This window comes from Drosophila santomea, chromosome 3L (assembly GCF_016746245.2).
Source record: "Drosophila santomea strain STO CAGO 1482 chromosome 3L, Prin_Dsan_1.1, whole genome shotgun sequence".
NCBI classification, from domain to species: Eukaryota; Metazoa; Arthropoda; class Insecta; order Diptera; family Drosophilidae; genus Drosophila; species Drosophila santomea.
In genome coordinates, this window is record NC_053018.2 from 514,619 (window position 1) to 535,638 (window position 21,020).

At 42.9% G+C, this 21,020-nt stretch overlaps 4 protein-coding genes across 8 annotated transcripts in view; 2 read left to right on the forward strand and 2 right to left on the reverse strand.

The window, feature by feature from the left end:
* Positions 1-21,020, reverse strand: part of LOC120449180 — a 110,300-nt gene that overhangs the window by 67,304 nt on the left and 21,976 nt on the right. For both annotated transcript variants that reach the window (XM_039631521.2, XM_039631522.2), the window contains exons 2-5: positions 15,139-15,250; positions 8,301-9,143; positions 6,393-6,644; positions 6,155-6,316 (exon numbers count right to left, since the gene is read on the reverse strand). In XM_039631521.2, coding sequence (XP_039487455.1) covers positions 6,155-6,316; positions 6,393-6,644; positions 8,301-8,843 — 957 coding nt within the window. In that variant the 5' untranslated portion in view covers positions 8,844-9,143; positions 15,139-15,250. The remainder of the gene's footprint in view (positions 1-6,154; positions 6,317-6,392; positions 6,645-8,300; positions 9,144-15,138; positions 15,251-21,020) is intronic.
* Positions 1-21,020, forward strand: part of LOC120449182 — a 52,147-nt gene that overhangs the window by 21,129 nt on the left and 9,998 nt on the right. Inside the window, exons 2-3 of one of the 4 annotated variants that reach the window (XM_039631531.1) lie at positions 9,932-10,217; positions 11,259-11,856. The exons of 2 other annotated variants lie outside the window; for them this stretch is intronic. In XM_039631531.1, the coding sequence (XP_039487465.1) occupies positions 9,932-10,217; positions 11,259-11,262 (290 nt within the window). In that variant the 3' untranslated portion in view covers positions 11,263-11,856. Of the gene's footprint in view, positions 1-9,931; positions 10,218-11,258; positions 11,863-21,020 lie in introns of those variants that run through there. One more of the 4 variants, XM_039631530.2, reaches the window with a different exon arrangement.
* LOC120449184 lies at positions 236-840 on the reverse strand. The gene is made up of 2 exons (XM_039631533.1): positions 535-840; positions 236-475 (listed from the first exon to the last, which is right to left on the reverse strand). The coding sequence occupies exons 1-2, from the start codon at positions 544-546 to the stop codon at positions 236-238; spliced, it is 252 nt and encodes an 83-aa protein (XP_039487467.1). The 5' UTR covers positions 547-840.
* Positions 1,200-1,494, forward strand: LOC120449886. The gene is made up of 2 exons (XM_039632563.1): positions 1,200-1,211; positions 1,273-1,494. Exons 1-2 carry the CDS (start codon positions 1,200-1,202, stop codon positions 1,492-1,494), a joined length of 234 nt encoding a protein of 77 aa, XP_039488497.1.

Genomic DNA, 21,020 nt, shown 5'->3' on the forward strand with positions numbered 1-21,020 from the left:
GGAAAAGACGGAGGAAAATTCTGTTGCAGCTCCTAATGGGTTTTTGGATGCGAAAACTTGGCGGACATGCAAAAACAATTCACATAAGTTGCATAAACTCTTTTGAAGTGCCTTTGATTTATGCATAGCTTAGGTTTTTAGAGTGGAAAGTAAGACAAACAGCATTTCTTTTACGAGTATAAGTATTTCATTTATTCCGGGACGATATCGATTGAGCTTCTTCCAAAAATCCAAATTAACCGTGGTAGATGTGGTGTCCGTAGGCGGGAACAGCGTAGGACTTCAGCACGGGCACATGCTGCACCACTGGGACATGCTTCACCACTGGGACGTGCTGCACCACCGGAACGTGTTTCACCACCGGAACAGACTTCACCACGGGCACCACGCTGGCCACAGGCAGCACTCCGTAAGAGGGCTCGATGTAGCCAGGAGCAGCAAAAGCCACGGCAACCAGGGCGAAGATCACAGCGATCTAAAGAGAGATTATTGAGTATGAACCAACCAAGGTGTATTACTCTTCCGTGCACTTACAATGCGGAACATTTTGGTTTTTGGTATTTTGATATAGATTTGCTACTAGACTGGGAGATATTGTCACTTGGCTGCTAGTCGGACGACTGTTGATGCTGACCAATGTATCAGTTAGTTTATATAGCCAAATCTTACTTCAATAATGACTTCTAAACGAGCAAACGTGTTTGTCATAATTCTTCGGTTTAATTGATAGAATGGATTCATCAGTTGACCTCATATAGGTGCCTCAAATAGGTCTTTTTTGTGGTCGTGACCTTGGTTCTTGGCTCATCACAAACGCGTGAAGCGATCGGCATAATGACAATGGTCTTGGAAGTAAACAATAATAGGCAAACGGATCTGAAAACAGCCAACAATTGAGGAGTCATTGAATGGGGATTATGTCCAAAGGTTAGGCAATAACGACCGATAACGGGAAGTTCGCCGCTGGAGATGAAACCAAATAGAATGCGCATTAATCGAAGATACCAAATCTGAGATAATTAAACTGGTTTGGCGCGTGGCACTCGAACAGAAGTCATTTGGGGGCTATTTTCGGCTGAGGTGCTAACTACTATATATAATGATGCCACAGATGGTCAATCATCAACAGTCGTCCGGCTCACTCAAGCATTTGATAACCACAGACTTTCAGTTTTCAACTTAATATAAAAAACACTAAAATGTTCCGCTTCGTAAGTGCAAGGAATTATAGTATATCCTTAGGATTGCTTACAACACATATTATCTCTTTAGATCGCTGTGTTCTTCGCCCTGGTTGCCATGGCTTTCGCTGCTCCTGGCTACATCGAGCCCTCTTACGGAGTGGTTCCTGTGGTGAAGTCTGTCCCGGTGGTGCAACATGTTCCGGTGGTGCAGCACGTTCCAGTGGTGAAGCACGTCCCAGTGGTGCAGCATGTTCCTGTGCTGAAGTCCTACGGTGTGCCCGCCTACGGACACCACATCTACCACGGTTAGACTAGCACAACCCTTTTTGAATCGACTCGGCATTAATAAACTACCAAACAAATCGAACATTTCCTTACTTTCCTTTGGTTCAATTATCTATTATCTCGTTCTCTTAGTTTACGGCAATGCACTTTACTATTATTATGTAGTACACAAATATATAGCTCAAGGAAATCATTCTTGTAAAACAAGGTACTTAACACCCTTTGCTGGCCAGCACTTTCCATTTTCCTCATTTCACAGCTGGTAAAATTGTTTTATGGTCCGCAGACGCAAGTGGCTTCAATGGCTTGCTGATTATTTTATGAGACATTTTGTTAAATTTAATTTCACCTCGCTCATTTTGTTATTTGCGAATAGTCACACATAAAGTCGTTAACAAGGTGGCAAGCGTCCAGGGGAAATTTCTTCAGCTCTTCATTTTTTCGTTTCTTCATTAATCAGCGGAATAAAGAGACGCCTCTAAACTGCAGCTGCATCCTCTCCTCATCCACGTCCTACCCCTTCCTCCTCCTCCTCCTCCTCCGTCGTGTCCATAAAACCCAATCCCAGCTCGTCTTTAATTTGAGCCAATTAAAGTGGCGACAAAGCAAAGCCTTCCACTCAAAGCCAACACTCTTAGAGCCAACCGCCTTTCCCTTTGGCTTTTCCCCCGGTTTGCTGTTCGATGTGGCGACAATGATGAACCTGAATGGATCGTACATGAATGTTTCATTGTTTTTTATTTGGGGCTTTACTCGATTCGGGTTATTAAATCGCTGGCTAGAAAAACTCTCAAGCGATTTGGTGAAAAAACCATAGAAATAAGCAGACAAAAATATAAAAATAAATTGTGTTCGAAAGTCAATTTTGTGAACATGCTTTTGGGGCCTTTTTGTGGCTGCTTTTGTTTTTTCTATTGCCAAAAGATTTATGGTTAGCGTTTGCTTCTTAATTTTCCCCACAATTCATTTCGGTTTCGGTTTCGGTTTTAGTTTCAGTTTCAGTTCAGTTTTTCAGCCTGTTGCTACCATTCAGGTTGCACTTCCTTCCCAGTTTAAAGTAAATTTCTCGCCCAGAGTTTGGCAATTTTATTTCTCTATTAGGGGGAAAAATAGTAATTTGCTGCTCGATTATGACGAAATCATTTGATCCGCTTCACATGTGACGTAGTCTTTTTTTTTATTATTTTTTGGGCCTGTCTCTCCTTTTGTGTGGTTTTTATTTCTTGTTGGTCTGTGGTAATGACTTCATCGCTACCCAAGATCCGCAGTTCGTTTGATAAATTATCCAACAGTTTGTAATAATATTTTTCTTGGCCGCTCAGGGGGAGTTGCCCGCGATGTGGTGTGCCTGCTTTTGTTTTCATTTTGTTAATTATCCGCTATAATTGTTAATTTAAATCACGAAGGAAAGTGAAACTCAATTGAACTCGCGAGACCCCAGTTCATCTCCATCTCGTGTGTGGAATTGGGCGTGTTTCGGATCGATGGAGGAAAGAAAGCCATAGTTGCGTAGGCTTTCAGTTTCAGAGTTTTGGTAATAATGTAATCCAGTTCCAACTCAATGGCAAATAGCAAATTAATTGCCTTGAGTACCTCGTGACCTTAATCAACACCTCAACGGCTAAGTGACTGCACGTGACTGCATATTACAATTCAGTTGGGCCCAAGTTCGACCGAACTATGCCAAATAAAATGGAAAGTTTATTTAAAGGTTCATTTAACGCGAAAGTTGAACTATAACCGAACCGAACTGGACAACTGGACAGCAGTCGTAACTGAATTTTAAGTGGTCTTGCACTAACTACTCTCCGGCTGGGCTAATTCGGTGCTGGATGTTTTATTGCCGCCCAGCAACCAGCCACCAGCAACTGCAGCTGGCCACATGGGCCGCATCCAAGTCGGACTCCAACTCCAACTGGACTGCAGCCAACTTATTGGGCGAAAGGTTACAGCCAGCAATTGTTATGCAAATCTGGCGGAGGGAGATTGCCGCGAACACAATGGACACCCATTCGATAGAATCGGACAAGCGGCTCGGCCAGCGGACCAAATCGAAAATCGCAAATTCCCAATCCGAATTTGAATCCGCATCCTAGCGAGGCGAAACAGTGAAACATTCAAACATGAAATTATGACTGCCATAAAGTGGAGCACTTCCTCGACTCCCGCACACAAATCGGAATTGTCAATGCGATTATATGGTCGCAGTCGCTTAGCTAATCGCGCGGCCAGACTCCAAATTGCACCACCTTCACTTTTCCCGCGGCTTTTCCAGGGAAGCCACGGAAACCAGGGAAAACCAACTTATTTTCCCGCTTTATCATGCTGCCTGCTGCCACTGCTGCTTGTCTTGACCATTTTTGGAGGCCCAGGTCTGGCGGAAAACAAAGACATCCTGTCGTTGCAGGCGACAGAGAACATGAGTGTTTACGCCTCAGTTGACCAGAACAGCGAATGCCGAAAACACTGAGCTTGGCCATTAGTTGACCAGCCTGCTAAAGAGTTGATCTTCGATTACCATTGGATTTCAACACCTTAGTGGAGAAGGCACAAGAAGGTATTCAGCTGGTATGGTAATGCCTACAAGCACAAACATCCAATTTTAAGTTGAAAAATGGGGGCATCTCTCTGTAGTATCTCTGTGTCCTCCCTAAACTTTTTCCCACATAACACAAATAAATTTGAAGCATAGCCACTGGGTTTCCAATACAAAAGGAGATTGCAGCCAGCACCTTGGGGAACCAGCAGAGATCTCGGCTCGTTATGGCCACCGACATTGTCCGGCAGCTGACAAATTTTGGATTTCGCTTCTCGGCGATCATCTCTCAATCTCAGTCTCAATCTCAATTTCAGACCCAATCTCGATCTCGATCTCGATCGCCATCTTCCCTGGCTGCCATTTGGTCCACTTGGTCTTTGGCCAGTGGCTGTCTGTGCGGCTTGATTGCGTCGATCGGTTTGTAGAGTTGGAGTTGCAATTGGAATTGGAAGTGGAATTGGAAGTGGAACTCTAGTTAACAGTTGGGACCTGGACACCGAATGCGTGTCTCCGCCCCCGGGAACTGCAGAAGCAGCAACTGCAGACTGCAGCCGCAAACAATTGACAGAGACAAACGCCTAACAACTTATTGGAAATATGTTTAACCATTTTGGGCAATTGACATTTGCTCGATGCTGCCTAGTTCGCAAAGCTCTATCTGCGAGACTCTCTTTCTCCCATCGACAGCGTGACAAAACAATTGTCGTAAATCAGGGGCAGCCAGCCGGAGTTTAGCCAGCTAAACTTTTGTCTTCAGCATTTTCAGCATCGACTGACTGCCCACAATGCAATCTTGGGTTTTATAGAGTTTTCGTCTGGCCTGCTGGCTTTGTTTACTTTCATTTGGCTCGTGGCCGGCTGCGCTTTTGCATTCGTTTTTTTTTTTTTTTTTTGGTGGGAAGGAAGAGCGAATGTGTTCAAGGAATTCCATTGAAAAGTGCTTAAAAGGCATTTTCAATTAGCCAAAAAATAGAAAATAATTCCGGAATGGGTCAAGAAAGTGGGTAATGAAAGGCTTTGTTTTCTATGTAAGTAAAGAGGAAGTTAAAAGGCATATAGATTTATTAGAGCAGTTACAGCATGGGAAATTCTACTGCTATAATTACGAAGTTCGTAATAATTCGAGTATTTCCTCCTTGCACCGATTAACTTCTGTCACGGTCAAAGCTCAACTGCATCCGACACAAATCAAAGCCAAAGGCGGAGACCAAAGCCACAGACACTCTTCCGTCTTAGATTTCCATTCCCAAACTCACACACAATTGCATAATATGGGGAGCCAAGAGCCTTGCTCACAGACAATATTGTTCAGATAAAAATCCCCCTAAATCACAGAAATTCGAAAAAGAGAGAAAAAAAAAAAAAGAAAACCGAAAACCGAAAAGTGCAGAAACAAATCTGTGGGCAATTCAGAGACTTTGAATTCAGTCTCGATTGAAGGTGTTACAAACGTCCGAATGCCAATTATCAAGCAGGGGTTCGAGGAGGTTATCTCGAGACCCCTTCCTCCCTCCTCCTCTCCTTCGCAGCAGTTTTCACTTTCAGTTCAATAAATTTTCGTAACAAAATCAAAAAGAAAAAGAGCGAAGAAAACAAGGGAACATTGTTGTCTGATTTTCGAGGGGAAGCCAATGGACAGACGAGCTGAGGGGATTCAAGCAGTTGGCGGGTGCAATGAGAATGACTGACGGATTCGGTGTTTTCTCGCTGTTTGAGATACAAAACAAGTTGCACAATTTCAAAACGCACTAACGGAAGCCGCTGCATGAAACTCAAAGGAAAACCTTAAGAAGCGAGAAGAAAAGAGGCAAAAACACAAGTCATTGGGGCGCATATGGAAAACAATAAAACATTATGCGTGAAATTGCCCTTTTCGAGCTGTTTACGATTTGCTACACTTTTACCTCACGATATTATACTAATATTGGAAATAATCATTATTGGCAGTTGCCAAACATTTCTCAAGCATTGCAGCGTTACGAACAGTTAAAAGTATAATTTATAAATATTTTAGGATTTAATCTAGGATAGTTTCATGGTTTAAACAACTAAAACTTGCTGAAAATTAGGCAATGCGATTTTAAAGTATTTCTCCGCGCCTCAAAGTATGCAACAAAAATCTGGTCAAATAAACATGTTTGCTTACCGAGTGTACTGCTAGGTGGCGCTGCAATTCCGCGTTACCAAACAAAGTCAGCTCCGTGATGGTCGGCGAACTCTCCAATTTACTCTCCATTTCGCGCAGCCAACGGCGCAACTCCTTGGGATCCTCACAGAGACCCTCCGGTCGTTGGGTCTCATCGAGCATCTAAAGAAGTAGGTGCATTCATGAATTTAACAAATTAATATTTGAAATTTTAGAGGTTCATGGGATTTTTTCTTACCTTAAAACAACATTCACTGGACTTCTCCAACACCGTGGCAGCGCCCTCTATCTCACAGCGCGCCTCCTTGCAAGTGTCCAAGAGGTTCGTGTCCATGATGTAGTTGTAGTTCGTTTGAATGGCCGCCCAGAGGTCGTCTTTGCCAGACGAGCCCAGCCCCAAGGTGGCGCTGCTGTGCAGACTGGTGGAGCTGCATTGACTGTTTCCGCTTCCCCACGAATAACGGTGCATTTTATTGCTATGCGAATTTTTCTGAGAGTGTAAAATGGAGAAATTCAAGTTTAATTTCTGAAAAATGATTTAAAAACATTAAAAACTAATTATATGCACAAGGATACAAACTAAAAAACCCAAAACAAAACACTAACCGAAATGCAAACCATATTTATAGCAAACAAAAAAATGTTGACAAATGTTGATTGACTTAAGCACCTCAAAATAAAGCCCCTGAAGTGGCAAACGCCAAAAGTGAACAGAGGAACAGAGGAAGGGGAAGCCGCTTAGAGTTTTTAATAAATAAGCAATTTGAGGCGTGCCAAATACGGCCGAAACAATATGCTTGGCCATCTTGGGAGCTTGCGTTTCAGATTCCCGGCTGTAAGCCAAAGCAAACTGGTTTTTATTCACTTCAAATTGCAAAGCGCGCGCAATTAATTAATGCATTTTGCTCATTTGTCCAAGAAAGTCTCCGATTCGCGCTGAAATCGTGGAAGGAAATTCCTTATTTACACAATCATACAATCACACAATCCCAAAAGCAAACGAAATTGAAAATGAAATTGTGCGTTGTGCGATTGCTGTTTCTGTCGATTTCAGTAATTGATTAAATGAGTGAGTAGGAAAAGGGGTGTGGGGCGGGATTTATCGCCGAGTGACTCGCATTTCGAGCAAAAACTCGACCACAGTGACTAAGAAAAGTCTGCCGACAAATGAGCTGTAAAATATGCAAGCTGTGACACCTGGAGGCCTTGAAAACTATATCTCAGTGGTCTCGCGCTCTTGTAAAAATCAACAGATTTATATCGCGGAATAACGTATATAAATCTCCATGACTGTGAGAACTGGACCAAAAAACTATTTGGTATGCTGATTTTGAGTTGGCCCCACGCTGATAAGATTTACTTAAGCGATTTGGACACGCCCTCTTCCGCCACTGAACTTTAAAACTATTGTTTATATTTTGAGCGCATAAGAATTACGAATTTAAAATGATTTCTACTCAGCATTTCTTTGCCTAAAGTTGATTTATTTTCTTTGATTTCCTTACTACACATTTCATTGCAATATGATCATTTTCCGCCTTTGTAAAAGAAGAATAGAGGCCTGTTTTGACATTCCAGTTTGAAGCATAAATTAGCAATTTGTGTCCACAGCCAGTGGCGCCAACTTAGTTGCACATTTTTAACCGTTGCAACTCGGTTTCATAAAGGCATGCTAATTATTAATTTATGAAAGCAATTTCCGCTGACACAGACAGAAACTAAGAACAAGAGAGCTAATAGTTCTAACGGCCGCTTGTCATTTTAAGAGACCAAACTCGTTAGCGTGTGGAACGAAGTCTAAAAGTTAAGAGGAATGGAGGAGTAAGTCACTAAACTGCATGTCAAACTATAAAATACACTAGCTTCATCTGCTCAAAATACTTTCATTAAAGAGAAGCTCCCATCTTAATTTAACGTTTTTACTTTTAAGTACTGTGTATGTAAACAAGTTTTTAGTTTTTCTTCATAATATTCCGAGAAAGGGTATTGGCTAAGGCGAAACCCACTTTAGATCTCATGATCAATTGCAAATTTATGCGCACACGATACAGCCATTACCTGTTGTATGCCCGTATGCCCGAGCCGTACTACTCCTCTCCTCTCCTCGCCCACCAAAAAACACATGCCCATTTTTGGGATCACTCACCTTGAGGCTGTTGTAGGGACGCTCCAGGTGCAGTTTGGCCTGGATGACGTCACGACTCTCCTGCTGCTCCTCATTCGAGGCCTGCAGTGACGTCATGGACTGCGATTGCTTCATAAGGTCGTTTCCAGCACTGCTGCTGCCATAGTTCAGCTGTCCACCGCCAGAGGCGCTGCTCTTGGGAGCTCCATCCCCGTTTCCTGCTACATTCAAAGTGGCACCGCCTCTGGATCCGCGCCTCTGCTTCTTGAGCGAACTGCTGCGGCTACTGCTGGCCGATTTTGTGGTAAGGCCGCCCTTATTGGGGGGCGTGGCTGGCATGGCGAAAATGCCATCCAATTTAAGGGGTTTCGTTGTGTGTTCCTTATTTCGGGTGGTGGCGGTGGTTTCGCTTGGGGACTCCGAATCCCGCGCCGAACCTTCTGTGCCACCATTTATCATGGCCACTTTTTCAGTCTCTTGGTTACTTATCAAGGCTACTTCTTTCTCTGGTTTCGGGATTACCCCTTCCCCTCTTCCTGCTTCGCTTTCCTGTTGCACTTCCATTGTTTTCCAACCTTATTTGGCTTTATTTTCCATGGGGGGTGTGCTGTGCTCGGGGGGATGGCTGCTATATGGTATTTAGAGAGCGAGTTATGTTAATCGAACCCCTCAAAAGTCGCCCGATATTTGCATGTCTGCCTGGCTTCCTCCTATTTCCATTGTTTCCCGTTCCGTTGCCGCCGTTCCGCTCCCTGGCAATGACCTTCAGGGCGTTCCTTTCGATTTCCGTTCGTTTTTATGCAAAATACTTGTTTCGTTATTTTGATAAAATGTCGGCTAGTTTGCGTATCTAATTCAATTCCACTGAAACGAAAGAAAAGAGCAGGGAAATTGCACATTATTTGAAAGGAAATCGTACGAATTAGGGGGAAAATAGGAGGGCGGAGATGAAATGATCATTATGATGATTATTATTATGATTATGATACGAGAGGGACCACCTCATGGGGCAGCATAATTAGCAGAGCACTGCAGTTATTCGTTTCTCATTTTGCTTCTACTAATGATGGGTATTACTCCTATAGGCAAGCCATTAAAATCAGAAAGCGAATTGTACCGGGTCTCTCCTTAATATGGATTCATTTCCTACACCATTTCTTTGCAGCATCTTCTGCAATAGGCGGATCTCATTAGTTGCTAGCAGGTGCATTTCGTTGATGAAGAATTTAAATGACCACTGGCCGTTCAGCCGGAAAAAGTGAAGTTTTCAAAGGGGCACTAATAGTGTATCAAGCATATTGTGGATTTACAGCAGATAAACTTCATGTTTCCCCATATGACCCACTATTAAAGCCAACATTTTCTGGTATACCAGATGTTGCAACACACTTGCTGTGATGAAACAACCGCCTATCTTAAACCATCCAATCCTCTCAGCCTTTTGCATAATTACCTACCGTAGAACTTCAGCCGAGTGCAGCAGCCCTATCAGAACCTCATATCACACCCACTCCAAAGTAAACAAAACGAAACAGTAAACGGCAATTAAAAGCAACTGTGAGCCGCGGATAACTAACTTTATAACCACGTAATAGCGGCGGAAAGCGGGAATATTATAGTAATCACGTATGCAAAATATTACTTAATTTCAGAGCTTTGGCTTTGGTCAACGACTCCCGAACAAACACAGCGAGGAATGAAAAACAATGAACGCGAACGCGATTCTAATCGCGCTGCAATCAAATTTTCATACGAAATTTGTCGCAAAAAACAGTTGTGGGCCATATTCGTATGCAAATTGGTTGGCGAAAAGGCGGTGCAAGTTGCAAGTTGTCCAATTCCAATTCCAAAAGTGGCCTGCAAGCGTTCATTTAGCCACTTGAGCGCCGGATACCAAAGAGGGAAAAATGTGGAAAATAATAAACTCAGCCACAAAAGGTGGGTGGATGTGGTTGTAATTGAGGGAGGAGGGTGCGGCCCGAAAAACAAATCAATGCTAAGAGCTGTAAATAAAGTTCCCAGGCCTTTTGGCTAAACAAAAAGGGAAAAAACAACGCAAATTGGAGTTTAAGCCCATTTATAATACACAGCAGTCGGGAGTTAAGTGATCGACTGCTGAATAATCTATATAATAACGAAAAGGATCGGCAAAACTACAAATTAAGTATGTTAACAAGGTGGCCCAAACCAGGCTTATCTAATTACATTCAAATAATTACTAGTACTAATATTACTAATTACTATTTTGTTTAGCACACATTTCGAGTGAGAGTTTAAGTTATTGCGTACATTTCACTGCAGGTTCACAGGTTACCTTGTTTTGAAATCCATTTTCCATTTCGAAGAACCATTATTTTCCGAACCATACTTATGGCTTTTTGCGAGCCTCAGACATAATAATTATATAATTGAGTAATAAATGCGGCAGAGGCCTTTACTCTTTAACGTGCTGGCCATAAAATCAAGCCTCTGCTTTATGACTCAGAAACTAAAAAGGGGACGTTTTCGTCTGACGATTCCCATTTCATGCAAATTTTATCACTCGGCCTGCATGCAAAATGGGAGTTCGCAATCGCGAATGGCTAACAGCCGAAAGGCCGTCGAAAAGGCGTTGAAAAAGTAGAAACAGATATTCGAATTCCTCCCCTTGCCAACTTAACTTATTCGTTTGGGAAATGGCGAATTTCCAGTTTACGTTGTTCAAGTTTTAGGCTTTTAGGTTTGGCGCCGAACTTCCGCATGGAAATGGCACAAGTTAGAGGCCATTCCACGTAATTTCTTTTCATTTAATTTTATGAGTGCCACAAATTCCGAGTTATCATTGTTATTTCCAATTGGAATCAGCAATCAGTGACTCTTTGACAATCAAACGACGCATTTAAAATCTTTGTTAAGTGCACATAAAGCCATGATTTAAGCTTCACAAATATGCAAATTGATTCCCTCATTATGCCTCCACTAAATATTTAACACTTTCAGATAATAACTCACTTTGCCCTGGAGAGTTTCCCTTTGAATCTTTTCTTGACTTTGTTTAACCACCTGTTGAACTCTTGCATAAGACACCTGCAAACATTCGGTAATAGCACAAAAGTTCCAAAGAAAACCGATCCTCAAGCGAAACGAAGCCAAAGTCAAAAGCCCGACCAAAGCATGTGGAACATAAAGTTTGGCCACAAGGCCCACAGACCTCGGAGATCTGAGACCTGAGAGCCCAGAGATCTGAGACCCCAGAGCAGAAGAAGAAGCCAAAGCAGAAGCCATTAATAAGCACAAAGAGGAGCCGCAGTAAAGGGGCAGCCAAAGGGAGGGCTAAAAATAGACAAATATTTGCGTAAAAATAAGCCAACGAAACCAAAATGAAGTCAACAAACATGTGGATGGCACTGCTGGGAGTGGTTTCAGTGGAGGGGTCTTGGTCTTCCACATCGAAGGTCCCTCATTCCCTCCATATTGTCCATGCCAGACACGAAGTTTTCGAGAAGCTCATAAAACTGCCAGGGCTCATTGTTCATCGATTTAAAATGCCGGGAGAGATGACAATAGAATCTACTTTGGGGGTCTTAGAATTCCATCCTTTTGGGTAAGAATAACTTTCGATTTTTAGTGTAGTATCACAGCTCATAAAACTCCAAATGTTGTTGAAATTGCAAATGTTTTGATGACTTCCTCTTTTAAGAACACCCAATGTGCTTTTAAACTTAGAAAAGCATTGATAACTCACTTTTGCTTTCAAATACGCTTGATTTCCCTTGAAGAACTACTAGAAAACGAAAACAAAACTTTCTTTGTTCTTGTTCCCAACCTTTTCAATTCATTTTCACTTACTTTGAACTCTACTCACTTCCGTTTTGCTCTTTATCTGCCAAACATTTGGTCCATTACAAAAGAAATGAGAACAGAGAACGCCCGAAAACCGGATGCCCACTCACTTAATCGCTATTTATTCACACGATGGAAAACTCTGTGACCAAATTAAGAAAATCAAGTGCCAACAATTGAGAAGCCAATTATTTTGTTTGCCCAGTTTTTCGATGAACTTTACTCGTGCCCCAAGATTAGATAGAGTTGATAAGGCAATTCCGCGACACTCAAGTGGCCCGAAACGAAATCAATTTAATACGAGTATCACTATCTGGGGCCCCAGTCGAGATAAGACCTCGAAAATCGTATAGTTGGCCACAATAAGTCTTGGCAGTCCGCGTACTGGGCCATAATTTAGTCATCAGCAGGTTTTGAGTGCTAAGTCATGAGTAAGAGTGTTCCAACAGAGGTGGTATTTGATGGTATATGTATCGCAAAACCACAAACAATTAAAAGGGAATTATTTCATCATCAACACTACTTCAATTAATTAACCCATATAATATCCCTGGCAAATTCTGCGTGTCACTGGCAGGAAAGGAAATTATGTGTTTATATGATTAAATAACTTTATAACAGTCGATCAGAAACACCATCTCTAATTGCAACAGCTGAAATCGCTGGCAGACACCAAGTCGTTCACAGCATTGGACAATCGAGGGAATCGACATTCCGCAGACCAAAGTGTAATTAAAATATTGTTTATATATTGCAGCAGTCGCAGCTATATTTCATATGAGCCAGCAGCCAAGCGACTTATCTGCGAATTCTTCTAAGAATCGCGTTGGCACTGCCAGCGTTGTGTACACCGATTTGGCCATTCAAGCCGAGTTGACCAGGCCGAAAGCCAAGATTGGAGGGGCCTCCTCCAAAGGCAGCCAGCCTGCCATAAGTTGCCAATCGCCAAAGACAGTTGCTGCCGCAACAGAGCTGCAAATACAACTGCAACAGCAACAGCAGCTGTTGCAGCAGTAGCACCTAATGAATTGTCAACTGCAGGGACAATCTGAGGAGTGGAGAGGGGAGGCAGCGTCACTTTTGGCACACGTGAGTGCTGGCCAAGTGGCCAAATCGCTGGCAATCTGGCGACAATAACAATAACCATATTGACTTGTAAACCAACTTCGTGGCAAAGGCATTGGCGCAGCCACCATGCAACCGCAGAAACAATCGCAATATGTGGTCCAGTGCAACCTACTTTAAATTAAGGCGGTCTGCCCACAAAGTCATACTTTTGTTTTTGTGGCCTCCGAGACAATGAATTGTTTAATTTGTTGTGGCCGTGTCTTGCTTTGACAAACTTTTATCGCCCAGTACATGAGATACGGCGATGGTGGTAAGATAGCTGAAACTATCGTAGTTACTGATCTAGTTTTAAAAGGGTTTTATCTGGTGACCACATTTCGAAATGCAGTCTTATTTCAGCTAAACAGGTTTATATTTAATAATCACTTGTTTCACTTCTTCATAAACTATCTTAATTCTTTGATACACTCTTGGTAGTTTCCTTTTATTAGCCTTCTTTATTTGGTCATCTATTACCAAGTCTTCTTTCTCCCAACTTGTATGGCCTACGGTAGCCAACAATTATTGTCCATAGTTTTGCACCAAGCCATAACATTTCTTTTCATCACTATTTACTTCTAAACTCATCTGGCTTGTTTTGTACATTACTGTTTATTTTGCTCACTCTTGACTGAAATCTTAAGACATGTTCCTTTGCTGCGATCCGCAAAAGTCAAATGTCCTTCTCCAAAAAGGGGGCCTAAAAGAAATACCAATAAACTCAACTGCAAGTGTAGAGCGACACATGGCGACGTGGAACATGGTTGCGGAATAAAGACAGCGGACAGAGGACCAACTTGGCCGGGTTAAAACAAAAGGAAACCTTTTTGGCTGGTTGCACTCCTTTGGACTTTCGGCGCAAGAGCAATTAGAGAAGTGGACCGAAAGTTATCGTATCTCCCAAAGTGGGGACAAATTTGGTTAGCATGCGCGCATTGTATCGCCACCTCGTAAACACCCTATCCATCCGAGTTATCGTATATTTTCAGAAAATTATGCCTCGGCAGTGCATTGTGAGTATAAAAAGTACTTTGGCGCCGTTCGACAGTTTGCGGCTTTTAAGTTGTCGCTAACAAAAAATTTGTATACAACCCATAAACATTTTTTACTTCTCCCAATGCCCCACACCCCATTTTCCCCCCTCTAACCCCGAACACCTGTCTACATTCCTGGGCATATGATAAATGATAAATGTTTTGTGTTTTGTCTGTTTTTGCGGCTCGAACACGTTTTCCGTGTGTTCTGCGATCGTTTTTGGGGTCCCCACCACATTACACATGACACACAGCAAAAAGCTATCACAGCTCCAGACAACGGCTAAAAATGGATTTGGGGAAACTAGTCCCGATTTGACCACGCCTTCAGGGACGTGGAGAAGTGGTTTCTTATGACCCACCAACTGACCCACCAAACGAACAGGCGGCCACTCTTTCGACGGGTGGCAGGTGGCGAAGCAGTAAATAACCCACAGTCACACCCCCAATCTGCCGATCAGCCGGCAATATGCTAGCAAATTAGTGGATTAAGTGGTGCAGGAAAGCAAAAAACATAAATTTAAAAGCACTTCAAAATGGTGCAGAGAAGCTAATTAGCCAAGGAAAACATAGTGCAGTCTATGAATTATAGCAAGTAACTCAAAATATATTGCTTATAATAAATATAAAGAAGTATGTTGAGATGCCTTTACACCTTCAATAGACTTTGTCCTCCCAGCTAAACATTCGTTATTGCGCATACGCAGCGTTGCCTTGAACTTGGATTTGGCCTACTTCCTAATAGCAACCATTTCGCAGCGCAATGATCTCTCTTAATTAACCCATTACGCCGCAAAGCAACCACAGATTGAGAGATACGGATGGAAACGCTTGGAAACACAGCTATTTTTCTCCCAAAAAGCCATTGCAGAGTTAATTAACAGACAATTACTCACATAATCGAGTGTGAAAAGCGCGCAAATTGTGCGAAAGTCGAAATTCATTCACTGACTTTGCGGCGAGCACATATCCATCCAATCCATTCGATGCCATTCAATTCACTTTCGGCTGAAACGAGATAAAGGAGATGATAAATAAGCGCGTGTTAAAACAAACAAGCGAATCGATGTGAAAATGTTTGAATGGAGCGGAAACGGAGTTTGACTAATGCCAACATACAACAACAACAACCAGATAGCATAGCGTAGGAAAATTGGAAAATTGTTTACCAATGTTTTTGATATTAGCACTTGGCACAGACATTGCATAATGGAAAGCCAAACGCAGAAACTGAGCCACAAAACACAAAACAGCAACTTTTACCCGCCAATATTTGTCTGGCAACATTTGGATACCCTAGCAGGGGGCATCATAAATTTGATGGCCAGCTGGAAATTTGTTTCCGACCTCATAAAGCTTCACTGTACGATTACGATTTACGTCCCATGGTTTGTACAAGTGAAAGAATTGCTGCTGTTTTCCAGGCTGTTTCGTAACTCTAATGAAAAGATCAACAGATTGACATTCTATTCAGTAAGATTATATAATTTATAAGATAGACAGTAGTCCTATTGATTGTTTTGCATTACTCCAAAAGAAGAGTATTGCCAGCTCCATCTTCTGAGTCTCAGCTTTTATTGCTCCAACATTTTTATGGCAACCTTTCGCCAGACACCGCCGCAACCTCGTAGCTGTCTCCAGTGATAAATCAGCTGCACCGCAAACCCCTCAAAATAAAAAGACTCAGATACTTGCCGGCAAACTCCCACAAACTCCGACCGCTTCACGACATTTTTTATGCTGTTTTGTTTTCGGTGCAGATTTGACCGAGGGCGTCTCGCATAACAATTCATTATCATTAATTATATTTGCACTCAAATTGCAGAAACGGAAAACGAGAGGAAACTCCGACTCCCCGACGAGCTGGACATGAAAAATTGAACAATGTCGATTAAATTGAAAACAATTTTACGCTGCGAAATTTCAATATTTCCCGTCATTTGCCGTTAGCCTCAGCGGCCCAAAGACAACGGCCAAAACGGCATTCCCGACCCAAAATTCGTATCTCGCGAGTGGAACAGAGAGGCAAAATATGGCTCATAAAGCATCCAGCATCGAACATCCAGCATCAACAGCCGAAATCGGCAACAACAATTTATTGGTCGCATTAACCCCAACGAACTCTCTCGCTTTTCAGGGAGCTGGAGGGGGACGGGGGGAGCTGGTGCAGGGGGGGTCAGTAAGCCAGTCAATCGATGCGAGTTGTGAAAATATCATTTACAGGCAATTTGTAAAAAGCAACAGCGGCAGCAGCAGCAAATAACTGCAAACTCAGCGAAATTTGCACGAACCAAAATAAGTAAAACTACTCAACACAAAGTCACAGAAGAAAAAATATAAAAAAAATGAACAAACAATAAACAAAAAGTACACAAAAAGGAGCTGGGGAAAGGGGGCAGCAGGGTGCATCTGTGGTCAAGCCGCTAAAGTCGGAAATGGGCACAAACGCCGATCCTCAGCGGTCGACAAGAGCAACAACAAAGCCACAAATGACGACGACGACAACGTCTCCAGGCGATAATTGGATCCCTTTCCAAGTCGGTCTCGGAGTTAGGAGGTTTTCGGGGGGCAGCTTTTGGGGGGAGAACCCCCGACTGGGATGGAAACTCAATGCCCCGTTTTTGGTTCAGTGGGAAATGGAAGTTTTCTTGTGGCTCCGAAGAGTATCTGACATACGCCAGATGCGATTAGAGCCCTGAGTGCGATGGTTGTAAAATACAACATAATATTATTTATGATTATGAATATATATATTTTATTATATTCTTTTTTTCATGTGCTCTATATCAGTATCTGTAACCTAATGATCCTATGCGCAACTGTACTGTCGTGAGTTCCATTTCCATTCAGTTTCATACACATTCCTGCGAGTAATTCTAGAAGCCTTTTATTCAAACACCCAGCACATTCTCCACTTACCCAACGCTCCCATAACTCTTTTGTTTGTTTCGCTTCTTTTTTTTTGCCGCCAAAATGAAATTCAAGCCAAAAGTGCAAAACTCAGATGCGGAACAGACGGAAATTCTGTCAGGTGAGACGCAAATGCCACATTTTCGGCTGCCCCAACAACAACAAAACACAAACTAAACCGACATCAAGAGCTTTCACAGAACTCTCGACGGCAAAAAGAGATCTCAATTCGTGTGTTTCACGGGAAAAGAACCAGCTCGATGGAGATTTAAGCCGAAAACCTCTTGATTCATTAACGAAACTCAAACGAAAGCGAAAGAGGAAGAGCGAGAAAGAGGGAGAAATGCATTCGAAATGCAATAGAAAGTGAAATGCGTTGGCAAAGCAAAACAAACCTCTTGCACTATGGCCATGGAAAATCTCCTCCAAATGAGCCGCGAGATGGCGACGATATGTGTTATGGACAGGCCCCCCATTCCCAATACTCCTCCCAACCCTCCCATTACCCCTTTGGCCAGCTCCCATGACCTTGTTCGCAAATTCTGTTGACGTGCATCGAACATGGGTGCCACCAGCCACATCTGCACATCTACCTACATCCACATGCCCCAAACGAGACACCATCCTTGGCGCTTTTCCAGCCGCGATAGCCATCAAGAAATATTTGAGATTCACTTTCGGAGTCGTCTGCGCAAAGGCAGCAAAATCGAGAGACAGCCAGCCAAGTAGTAAAAACAATGCCTGGCAGTTGAGCATTGACAACTCATAGATAAAATGCTTTCCTCAGCTATGACGCGACTTCCAACTGCGACGGCTCCTCTCAATGGCCGCAAAACAATGACAAACTCTGCTACTGCAGCTCGAAAGTGGAAACACACGACGAAAGCAGCCAAACACAGTCGAATAAAATCGGATCTAAGCTCGAGTTCAGGCTCACTTTCCTACACCCTGCCTACAAGAGTAAAGTAAATCATATTTTCCAAATATTAATATATTAATTATTATACATATATAGAGAGAGAAAAGAATCATTTCATATACGATCTGATCCTCCTCTGATCAAGTAGTCGATATACCTCCATGTGTGGCCAGCAAAAGTGTCCCCAACTTGCTGGCTGGATGTGTGGGCTGGAACTCGGCACTCGGTTTCAGTATGCGGGGCAGCACAGAGAGACTCGAATGAAATGCCATAGATTCGATTTTGATAAAATGCCAGCCACAAGTTGGGAGCTCGGCGAAGAAAGAAAAAGTGAGAATCGGCGTCGTAATGAGGGAAGGAGATGGCGCTGCTGCGAACCGCCTGGCGATAAATCTTGCAAACGAACTTTTGCCATTGCAGTTGCAACTGCAGTTGCAGCAGGTAAACAGAGGAAACGAGAGCAAGCAGGCGAAATAATCGCAGTCGAAGTGGAAAATCGGGGAAGAGTGGAAAACCGCGGCAGAGTGGGCAATGGGCAATGGGTAATGGGTAATATGTGGCGTGCGTAAGAGACACATGTGCACATCTATATGGTAGTTTGGTGTCCGACTGGCGATAATTGGGCCAAAACGAATGCCTCGTTCAGCGGCAGGTCGGCTGGATAATTGATATGTTTACAGCTCCATTTTATTCGCAACTCAATTAAGCCCGCGTCCAGCTGTGACAAGCCATAAACCGAGGAAGACAGTCCAACAATTAGAGTCTCGATTTGTATCCACATCGGTTTGGTGCGGTTCACTTTCGTTTTCCACTTCCATTTCCATTTCCATTTTGATTGAAAGTGTGAAAGGTTCACAGCGAACTGGTGATCTTCAGGTGGTCTTATTTGCGTTCGTTGTGACTGCTTTTGGTTCGGGGTTAATGAAATCAAAGTGATCTTCAACTTGCAAGCACATTTGCTCGATGGCAGCGTTTATGCGATCAGCAAACGACAAGTTGAAGAGTTTTTTCTTTTAAAGATAAGATCAAATGGGCCAAGATATCTGCGATAGATCAGTGTCAACTAAATGGCAGCTGTATATGAGTTGGAGATAATGTCGAGTTGGAAGCATTAAAAGTGATCTTAGCTTATAGTGCTTAATGTACTTAATGGTCTTCATTGGCTGGGAACTGCTTATGTCAGATACGGAAAGATTCCTTAACCCTCAGCAAGTAACTTCTGTATTAAGCACTAATGGTTTCCATAATTACACCCCTTTTGACAGATTAATAAGTTTCTTTATGTTTGCTTAAATTACCTATACAAATCATCCACGAAACTGTTCGCAACTTAGCCCTGCCATACGAGCCCAATCTTGTAATTCTTTATGCTGCCCCAATTTGCTTTTAATTGGCCAACGAGAATTGCTCAATATCAAGTTTTCCTTTGTTTTTAGGTCGCCTGGTGTCGATTATGTAAAGTCCTCGCTCGCATATGAAAAACCAGCCGATATGACTGGCCACTTGTTTGACAGACTAACTGAGTGACTGCCTCAACTGAAGCAAGTCAGACTTCATACGAGTATTCAGTATATGTGCATATGACTCGATAGGCGGGGACACCCTAGATATAGTGGCTTATAAAGAGGGGAAAACAGAAACAAAGCAATTAAAAAGGCATCAACACACTGCAAACAAAAAGTATGCAGCAACAAGTTCACAACGAACGACATGGACGCCAGGTCCCAAATTGAAATTGGAATACTTGTTGGAATCTGGCGAGGATCACAGGAGTCGCAGCTGGAGTTGGAAGTTGGAAGTTGGAAAAGCCGTATCCAAAGCGTATGGCCGGCATCTGGAAAATGTTCGTTAATTGCACAAAATAAAACTCTGCCATTGTCACAGCTCCGGACTTTTACTTCGGCGGGCATTGGCAATCGAACATTGGACTTCCTGTGCCTCATCAAAACCGAGAGACATGCAACATGGAATCGGCTTTTGTTGTTTCGCTTGGTTTTCCTCTAATGATTAATTGACTTTTGCACCCAAAACACGTTCGATCTTTGTTTGATCTTTGCTTCCTTTGACGGCCACCTCGCCAGCTCCAGCTCCTAGCTGCTCTTAGTTGCTCCTAACTGATGCTGCTGCTCCTCGCAAGCCATTTTTCGTCGTCTTTATTCAATTGGAAAATTGCTCTTTTAATTTTCACCGACATTTCAGGCGGATCGTGTTTGGTATAAATATTTATGCATTTTTCCAAATGTGCATCTGTGCAACCGTTTTTCGCCGAGCGATGGCAGCGTGAGTGAAATTGGATATCAACTCCTTCTTACTGAACCCAAGATGATATTTAAACCGTTTTAAATGTAACATTTATTGTTAAGCTTGCTTATGATTTCCTCCACTTCCTCCCCGCGTGTCACGAAACCACCTCCTGGCGAACTCACTTAGCTCATGGTTTATGACGTTTATCACGGAGTCGTTTGTTTCTTGTTTCGGGACTCCAGAGTTGGAAGCCAAAAGAGTCATGTGTGTTTTGTGTGGCTGGGTTGGTTTTGTTAGCCGCGACTGCGACTGCAGTCGTTTGTTTCGGCTCGTTCGTGTGATTAATTTATTGTTCAATACAATTGCGTATGAATTATTGAGATAGCGTCAGAAAATGACATGCAACGGCCGCCGACGTCGCCGCCTCAGGTGTCTTACCAAATCCCCCCGCCACTCTCCTCCCTCCACAGTAGATCTCATTGTCTGATCTCAAGGCTGGGAAAAGTGTGTACGTGCCCGCCGAAGTATTGAAGAGAGAAGAAAGAAACCAAAAGCCCCGAAAAGTGCATTTCATAAATGCATCTAGCAGATACTAGATACTCGAACTAGGAGTTCGCATTGTGCGTGCTTTGCTTTTCCATATCGCACTCGCCACTTTCACATTGGGTGAAACCAATGGCCGAAAGTGTAACTCTCAACGCTTAA